This window comes from Sprattus sprattus (genome assembly GCF_963457725.1).
Source record: "Sprattus sprattus genome assembly, chromosome: 1".
Lineage (NCBI taxonomy): Eukaryota > Metazoa > Chordata > Actinopteri > Clupeiformes > Clupeidae > Sprattus > Sprattus sprattus.
This window is the reverse complement of record NC_137920.1, coordinates 53835686-53845685: the sequence shown is the minus strand read 5'-3', so window position 1 is coordinate 53845685 and position 10000 is coordinate 53835686. Positions and strand designations below refer to the sequence as shown.

The 10000-nt window shown below is 40.0% G+C and overlaps 1 protein-coding gene across 1 annotated transcript in view; it reads right to left on the bottom strand.

Annotated features, from left to right (window-relative positions):
* Positions 1-10000, bottom strand: part of LOC308363645 (voltage-gated potassium channel subunit beta-2) — a gene marked incomplete at both ends in the record, with an annotated part of 31589 nt that overhangs the window by 2466 nt on the left and 19123 nt on the right. The window contains 9 exons of the mRNA XM_080836464.1: positions 1-3; positions 97-182; positions 333-419; positions 608-651; positions 800-844; positions 1155-1199; positions 1482-1561; positions 2029-2066; positions 2150-2193. The exon at positions 1-3 is cut by the window's left edge and continues 118 nt beyond it. Coding sequence (XP_080692590.1) covers positions 1-3; positions 97-182; positions 333-419; positions 608-651; positions 800-844; positions 1155-1199; positions 1482-1561; positions 2029-2066; positions 2150-2193 — 472 coding nt within the window. The remainder of the gene's footprint in view (positions 4-96; positions 183-332; positions 420-607; positions 652-799; positions 845-1154; positions 1200-1481; positions 1562-2028; positions 2067-2149; positions 2194-10000) is intronic.

The following is a 10000-nucleotide window of genomic DNA, read 5'->3' as shown; positions in this document are numbered from 1 at the left end:
CTCCTAGTGGTGGAAAACAGAATTGCTTTCAGCAATACATGGAACCGCTGAGAACAACAGCAGACAGTTGATAGATGGCAAACGTTAGCCACTCACCATGATTTCCATAGCGCTCCACCGCGACGTTCCCCAGTACATCGCCATGCCCTGGTTTATTACAAAGGTCATTGCACGCACGACTTCTGCAAAGGGCATGTTCACATGTTCACACACACACACACACACACACACACACACACACACACACACACATACACGTAACCATATGTCAAGTGATATCTTGTCATCATAAGCAGCAGATATACATTATCTTGAATGTGACCATCACTGACCTTCCATTGGGCTGTTGACATCATTACGGTTGGCAAAGACTATGTCGACATATTCTAACTGCAGTCTGGACAAGGATCCTCGAAGACCTTTTAAACCCAAACGAAACATTACCACCACCGCTATGAAATGGCCATCATTACCACAAGCATCTCTTCCCCTGTAATCACTACCACCATCATTAAAACCATCGCCATCAGAAATCAAGCACATAGTTGTGTAATGACCATCATCCACCTCCGTTTACTGCTCATTAACGCAGTGGAAAGGGCCCTACCTTCAATGATATGCTTTCTGGAAAGACCTCTCTCCGTCTCTGCTCTGTAGGATTAGAAATACAAAGTCAGGAGAGTTGAGTTTTCCTTTTAAATGTATAAGGGTATATATTTATATCTATATATCTTTATACATCTGTATGTGTGGTATATATTTTCTCTATATTTTTTTGCCTTTTTCACACTGAACTTACTGTCCTCCCCAGTAGATCTTGGTTGTCACTACGTAACTGGATCTCCTAAAACACATTGGAAAGACATTATATAATTGTCACACACAACACTTTCCGACTATGAAGTTCACAAACTAATCTAATACAGCAGCCCAGAAGTTCCCTCTCAGACGTTATTCACGGATGAGGCATGAGAGCATACGCTATGAGTATATCACCATAGTTTAGAACATCTGTCAAACTCACACACACACACACACACAGGACTGTGTGACATGGTGTGATGCATTTGGACACAAAGCATTGCACATCACGTATGACTAATGTCAGGCTGCCGCTCGCTATTTACGCTAACAGTGCTCACGCTAGGCCTCACCTCCATCCTTTCTTCTTGATGATGTTCCCAAGAGTGATTTCCGCCCTGCAGACGATGTCACAGCGAGATGGCGCGGACAGGGAGAGAACGGGGGGATGGGGACAGGAGGAGATAAAGTTGTCATGTCACGATTTCATGCCAGAATCTATAAATACCCTTAGGTAAATATACAGGCAATGGCCATAATTCAGACTATAACGCACGCATTAATCAATGTGAAACCATGTGTTATTGGCAGGAGAGAGGCCCATAAATGGATGACACTGGATGATGGATGAGTCAAAAGCATGCACCTGATCAGGATAAATGTTCTCTATGGTTGCTTACCGGCCTGAGGCGTAGACTTCTGCCGTGTCAAACAGGTTCACCCCATTCTCATATGCTATGGTCATCAGGTTCTCTGCCATCTGGGTGTGGGGCAAGAAGGAGCTGGATGAGCGTTTAACAGTGGTCATGACACAGGGTCATACATCTCTGGGTGAGCGAGCTGGGAGGGAGAAAATTAGCAATCCCCTCGGTCCTTCATCATCTAGTGCTGTGCGCCCTTGAGAAGGGCACTTAACCCCCTGCCCTGAGGGAGCTCTCCAGTGGCCTTTGGAAGACTGAGGTTGGGCTTGGCAGCTGCTTGGCATTTGTGAGTGTGTGTTCGTGTGTGTGTGTGTGTTTTCTTGTGTTCGTGTGTGTGTGTGTGTGTGTGTGTGTGTGTGTGTGTGTGTGTGTGTGTGTGTGTGTGTGTGTGTGTGTGTGTGTGTGTGTGTGTGTGTGTGTGTGCATGTGCATGCTTGGGCCAGATCATGACTGTGAAGGAGCAGAGGCTTCAAAAAACACTCAAATAAATAAATGATTAAGACAAAAACACTTTCACAGCGCTAACCTCATCTGAGATCTGAGAACCAAAGGTCACCCAGGTACCTGGAAATAATAAAGAATATGGTTAGTTAGAAATTCACACACACATACACACACAAAAGACCATTATGTGAGTGTATACTTACCTAGGCCTAAACAGGATACTCGCAGACCAGACTTCCCAAGGTTCCTGTGAATAAGAGTTAGATGGAGAGACAGAGAACGAGATTAGAGAGACAGAAATTGCGCTGCCTTATTTAGACACACTTCTTACACAGACTAAGCCTTCTAAAGCCATAACCTGACACTCTCCCCAATCTAATAATTCACTCAGCCCCTCTCCTCCATTTTAGCAAATCACATTCCGTGAAACAACTTTGGGCATAGTTCAGGAACTACACTGTAAAAAAACAACCTAATTTTACAGTTAATAACTCTCCATTTTTACAGTGGTTTTCTGTTTTGTGAAATTGTATACAAAACTACATATAATAATGGAGGTTAACTATAAATTAAAAACACGACTGCTATTTTAAGGATAATGCCAATAATGACAAATTACATGGATTTCTATTTTTTTTTACAGAAAATAACTGTATTATTTATACATAATTTTTCCATTTTTCTAAAATACATGCAAGTGTAAATAAAATTACACTGATAATCTGTAATTAAATATGTAGCTCATTATATTAAGGTTTGTGTACATACTAACAATTTATCATGTTTCTATGTAAATTAACAGTGAATTCCTCAAAAATTCAGCAAACCCATTTTCATTAACCTGTTAGAACCTTGATGTTTTTCGGAAAATTCTACCGAAAATTCCATGCCCAAATGTAAAGGCCTACTTTTGAGTCTTAAGCATAGTATGATGGCAAATTTCAATTTGATGTTACAGAGTACCCCTCAAGCTATGATAAAATACCTTTAGAGTACCATACTGTATATGTTATCTCAAATTTTAGAAAGATGTTGATAACCTCCCCAAAATGTAGGCGCTCCCTAATTCTTTTTCCTTTTACATCTAGATTACTGTGGATGTTAGTGGGAAAATGAATTGAAATGGCCAGTTTTGTCATAAAATTGTGTGCCCCCAAGGGTATGCCATCACCTGAACAAATGTGGAACTGATATCTCATCCCAATCAAAAGTTAGAAGATAAATAATCGGTGACCTCTCCATACTCTTCCGTGACTTTTGCTGCTTTCTGATTCTACCAGTCATCCAACGGTTGAAGCTCTTTCAATGCTGCTGTTACCCCATAAAAACAATCTTTTTTGGGGCTGATTCTCTGTTTTATATTTAGAAGCCATGATGATGTAGAATGAATGTGTTTCGTTGTACAACTGCATTTCGTTATAGAACTGTCTAAAACTTGCGTGTCTAAACGGCAAAACAAATGCACTTGAATACATCCCACCTTCTCTGTTGTTCACTCGGATATCTTTGCATCTCATTGGTCTACAGTCATGATTGACACACGTGTGGACCAGTCAAGGAAAGTATTAGTTTATATTTTCCACGTACAGACTTAGCAGAGTTTACCATAGCAACCATGGACATATGATAGCAACTGTAAAATAGTCTTGGGTGCGCGCGTTGTGTCAGACTGACAGGTCAGTCAACCTATGATATTAGTTACAGGTTCGCGTATCTTGCTGGCTGATTGGGTTATCCTGATAAGCAAGGGGTCATTGAAGAGCTTAGATGATGGTCTTTCAACCATAGATATACACCTTTGCTTTTTACAGTGTACAACACAAGACTTGCCTGAGCCGGAAGTAGTTTCCATTCCACACAAACCACTTATCCACAAGATTTTGGATTGTCTGTGGGAATTGGTGCCTATTTAGCGACAAGATTGACGCTCAAACCACACCACACTCAAAGATTTTTGTACAGACCTCACTTTGTTCATTCGGTTAAAATCAAGCCACCCCTGAACTAAACACCACTATACATATTTGGGACCCATTCTAACGGCATCGGCAAGCCTGGTCTAGTCACACAAGAGCATTGTCCAAATTCCCTAATGCTGAATGGGCACTAAATCCAACAGACCCACTCCAAAATCTTGTGGAAAGACTTCCTACAAGAGAGGCAGCTGTTATAGAGTAGTTTTGGAATGAGATGTGCATGAAACTCATATATGTGTGATGATCAGGTGTCCCAATACTTTTGACCTGACCTAACCTTGGATCTGGCTGGCCCAGAGCAATGCAGAACAATAAAGACGAGACAAGGGGGAAATTACTTTGCAATGGACTGACTCACTCCATGAAGTTTAATATGAGTCTGAAGTCAAATGTTTTAACTTTAGTGGGTAAAGGCTATTGTCATGTTCCTGCTGAGCTCCGCTCCGGCCACGCCCCCTTCAGCTCACTCACCTCATTCAGGTTTCCAATCACACAAGCACATACACCTGTTTCACTCTCACTCATACTCTCAGCTGCATGTCATCAGTATCATTCACCGTCCCAGCTGCACTGCATTCAGGTCCCCAATCACATGATCACACACACCTGATTCACTCCCTATATATAACCTGCACTCCCCTCACTCCGTGTTTGGTCTTGTCGCTACAAGGACGAAACCGTTGCCCAAGACTTCTAGCTCTGTGGCCCACTCTAAGTCCCTGGGATTCCGCCTCCCGGCCACCGGCAACTACAACCCCATTGTCAGCTGGCTTCCAACCCAGCAAGCTCTCTGTCCGTGGGCGTCCAGCCCCGCAAACTCCCTGTCTGCTGGCTTCCGAGTCAGCCAGTTCGGTGCCGGCAGACTTTCAGGACTGCATTATCCAGAGTGCCGTGCATACGGCACCGGGAGTAATGTGACTGTCTTGTCCGGCTTGTAGCCGTGTACCTCTGTTCTTTGCCCTTGCGCACAGTAGCCAGAGTGAGACTCTGTGTGATCTTTAGTTCATGTTCCTAGATCTTGTTCTTTGTGTTAGAACTCTGTCTGTTAACCCTTTCGTAGATTTGTATACTCTGTTTATGTTTGTGTCCTGTTCCCCGGCTGTACTCCATCAATAAACTCTGCATCACCTGAAACTCTCCTTCTGGGGAGACATTTTGGGGGACGCACTTAAGCACGTAAAAGAGAGTTATGTAACTGTGCAAGGGGCTCTTGTGTATCTTGCGTGGTTACGCGTTGCGTTAAAAACTCAGTATAATCCGGCCTTGAGCCGCTACGTTCCGTGACAGCTATGTTGCACTGTCAACTTCTGGTACAAATTAATTTACCTTTTGTGTCATGCTTTTTTACTAAACTTCTAGATGTATCTGTTTTGTTTAAACATAAACTCTTAACACAAACCCTGCAAGTCAATGTTTGAAATAATTGTCTTCCAAAATAAAACCATCATTTTACAATCTTGAGCATGTCTCAGCACTTTATTGAATGTGTTTGATCATAAAAATGTAGGAACAATCTGTAAAATGACAGTTTCTCTGCTAAATGTGAATTACCGTCACTTAATTGAAGGTGTTTCATTGTAATAAATGAGGGAAAATCTGTAAAATACCAGTGTTTCTCTGCAAAACTGTTAGGGCTGCCACTTTATTGAAGGTGTTTAATCTTAATTAAAGAAGCCTGACTTAATGAATGGTGTTTGCTCATAATAAATTAGGAAGAATCTGTAAAATAACAGCATTTTTTGCTGAACTTGTAGTACTGTCGCTTTATTGAAAGTGTTCGATATTAATAATAGATACAAAAATCTGTAAAATAACAGTTTTTCTCTGCTGAACTGTTATGGCTGCTACTTTATTGAAGATTTTTAATCTTAATTAAAGAAGCCTGACTTAATGAATGGTGTTTGCTCGTAATAAATTAGGAAGAATCTGTAAAATAACAGCATTTTTTGCTAAACTTGTAGTACTGTCACTTTATTGAAAGTGTTCGATAATAATAATAGATACAAAAATCTGTAAAATAACAGTTTTTCTCTGCTGAACTGTAAGGGCTGCCACTTTATTGAAGGTTTTTAATCTTAAATATCGAGGAAGACATTGTAAAATAACAGTATTTCTCTGCTATACTTTTAGTACCCTTACTTAATAAAAGGTGTTTGCTCGTAATAAATTAGGAAGTATCTGTAAAATAACAGTTTTTCTCGGTAACACTTTATAATAACCCTCCATAATAAACAATTTATGAAGCATTTGTTCATAGTTTGTTTATCATTTACAAATCGTTATCCCAACATTTACAAACCTTAGTAATGTATTTGTAAACGAGTAGTAATGTCTTTATGAACCTGTTTTCTAATGATCTATAAGAGTTTTTTATAAGGACATTAGTTGGCGATTAATAAATGAGTATTAATCTATTTACAAACATGTTTCAAATGGTCTATAATATCATATATAAGGACATTAGTAAGCTATTTTTAAATGAGTATAGATGTATTTATGAACATGTTTCAAATTATCTTCTAACAATCTAAAATACCATTTATAAGGACATTAGTTAGCTATTTGTAAACGAGTAGTCATGTTTGTATGGACATTTTTCAAACCATTTTCTAAGTATTTTTAAGATCATTAATAAGGTATATAATAATGGTCTGCTCACATTTTGTAAATAGTTTACAAATGAGTAAGCAAGCAGGTTTCAATGAGTTAGTAATGATTCATAATATCCTTTAAAAGGTATGATGGTCTGCTCACCATTTATGGGTCATCATGAATAACCTTTGTCATGCATACGCTATCATCCAATTCATAAGTCTATACTTTATAAGCATTTACAAATGGCCAGTAACTGAGGAACATACTATAGAAACCATTTACTTACCATTAGTAAAGTGTTTTGCATGGGTTGATATAAAGTTGGCACTGTCTATACTTTATAAGCATTTACAAATGGCCCATAACTCAGGAACACACTACTGAAACCATTTTCTTATCATTAGTTAAGTGTTTTGTATGGGTTGATATAAAGTAGGAGCTGTCTATACTTTATAAGTATTTACAAATGGCCTGTTACTGAGGGACATACCATTAGTCGACACTTCTGCAGCAACAACTCCAAAAATGACCTCAAACGTTAGGTTGTTAAACATATCAATGGCAAAAACACACAACACAGCATCGAGGGAATTAAGTGAAATTGGAAAACATTTATTTAAGAAACTACACTCACAATAAATTCACATTTAAACATGCATTCTAATATGCTGAACACAACAGCAACAACAACAATGGAACTTTAAATAAGGGGATCAGCTAATTTGTTTTATTTATTGGCAAAAGTTTGCCAGACTCTTTATATGCTTTTAATTTGGTTACAATGCTTTCGTCCCCCTCTATGGCATCCTTACACCTCTGTGTAAAACTAGAGAGCTCCTCCGTGGAGGAAGAGTCGGAAGAAGAGTCGGATGACCCGTCGGAGGAATCAGGCCCTGACTTGGATAAAGCGCTTGAGTCGGTTCTCTGCGACTGACTTTTCTTCGCCTCTGGTGGACTGCCCTTGTCCTTTTTTCTTGCTGCTAAAAACAGACAATGACATTCTCCGTCTGCCCCTTGTCCCGCCCTCTCCGCTCTCTCCATTGGCCAGTGCACCAACTTTCCAGTCACTGATTGGCTGGACCTATGGTCAAGTTCTGTGGTGCTATTGGGTGTGGAACAGAGATTGATATCCCAAAGTGGTGCACTGGCCAATGGAGAGAGCGGAGAGGGCGGGACAAGGGGCAGACGGAGAATGTTAAGAGAGAAGATGGCGGCGCCCGGATACCTCACATGTGATTGAGAAAGAGTGACGGTAGGATAAGTCAGTTAATTGCAAGTTTAGCTCCAAGTTTGTTAGGTCTGTTAGTGTCCGTGTTACGGATGAACTACGGTAGAGTGGCCGTGTGGAGGAAGCAAGAATTTACATCACCAGCTCTGAAGATCGCCTGGTGTTACTGCTAAGAAGTATAGCACGTTGTAGTGTGAGGCGGAATGTCCTCGCTAGTTAGCAAAGTGTATTAATATTTAGAAACTAGCTCGTCGCCAACATCGGAGACTACACCACGCCAACGAACGAGGACAGCTAGCCGTTTTCACCACTACAGCCCCTGATGTGCGTGCAGCACACTTGCTCTCTCTCTCTCTCTCTCTCTCTCTCCCTCCCTCTCCCACGCTACTGATTGATGTTGTGGTAAGTAATACCCTCCCACATGTGACTCCACATCGTCAATGAGCTGCAAAGTGTCCGCGACGGTAATATCAATCTTGGGAACATTTCTATACACTTTGATGACCGTGGCTCAACCATTTTGAACTAAACGTTGAACAGAACAGTGCAACGAACAGCATAGTGAATGTGAAAAACATTGAATTTTGATTGTGTAATGTGTTTAATGGGCAAAACGTTCTTTTGTTGCATTTATGTATATAAGTTTATTGCATTTATGAATGTATGTTGCTAGTGTTATTAACACACAGAGGATTTAGTGCATGTTGGTACGGGGCAATGCTATTTTGTGTTCTGGTTATTGTGGCTTTTGTTTCAGTTAGAAGAACTCACCGGTGAGTAGGACAGGTATCTGTGTTAAGAATATTGTCATGAACAGGGTGGAAAGTGTTTCAGTGTGAAATAACTGTTTGAAGCTACATTTAATATAACTTTTTCCTATGGTTGGTTCCACCTGTTACACTACGTAGCTAGTAACCTTAGACTAACAAAACTATTTCCCTTCTTGCTGAATTTGCATATGATTAACCTTCATTATTGGAAATTAGCGGTGTGAACATTTTTATTGAAAAGTTGTATTCTTTCCCCCAAACATTTAGCTAGGACCACACTCGCTCCTAATGCTCAATTGACGTCAACTAGACTGCGCCGTGAGCTGGAGATGGCCAGGCAGATATTGGACTGGCAGCAGGAGATGCTGAAAGACATGACTATTTGAGAGGGACTTCCTGAGGGAACAACTGGCTATGAGTAAGTCAATTTCCCATATTTGACAATACACTTGGGAACTTGAAACCTTTTCGTGCCAGCCATACGTGCCCTCATGGTCTAATACCACGTGCTTATTATCTATAATGCTTACATAAAGTTAACATTGTGTTGCCGTATGCGTTACTGATGATGTAAGTGCATAATTGTATTTTCCTGCTAGCATTACTCTCTTCGTGTTTATGTTGATTGACACTAGTGGTTTCATACTAGTCATTCCTCACGTACGTTTGCATCGACCTGTTCTAGCCTGTCTCCTACACTGTACCACGGAGATCCACATGTTCGGATCGTGGTGGTAGCTAGAGTTTAGACTCCCAGGCAATGCATGTATTTTCCATTTGTGGTCTTAGAGTGCCATTTTGTGGTATATTTATGTAACTGCATTGTAATTCTGGTGTTTATAATACACTGAGTGCAGGTGATTGGTATTACAATTATTATTATTATTTCAGTTGTTTGCATAGCAAATCTGTATATTGCATATTAAAAATTATTAATATGTAATTGCACAATAGTGAATTATATATTATAAATAATGAATAATTACTATGTAATTATGTATATTGTTAAATATTAAGGATATTGGTACAGGTTGCTACATAATGTATATTTATTATCTGTATTCTGTATTTCTTTATTTTACAGAAAGCCAAACTTGAATTAATAATAACTAATGAATTATGATATTTTTAATACAGTAAATAATAAAACAAAAAACAGTAACAGGATGATTCTGAACTCAGAAAACTATCTTCCAAAGACCATCACACTTACTAGTGTGCCACCCACATGCCTATATTTTCCACTAATCATCCTCTGTCATTGTCTGTTTTTAGCAGCAAGAAAAAAGGACAAGGGCAGTCCACCAGAGGCGAAGAAAAGTCAGTCGCAGAGAACCGACTCAAGCGCTTCATCCAAGTCAGGGCCTGATTCCTCCGACGCGTCATCCGACTCTTCTTCCGACTCTTCCTCCACGGAGGAGCTCTCTAGTTTTACACAGAGGTGTAAGGATGCCATAGAGGGGGACGAAAGCATTGTAACCAAAT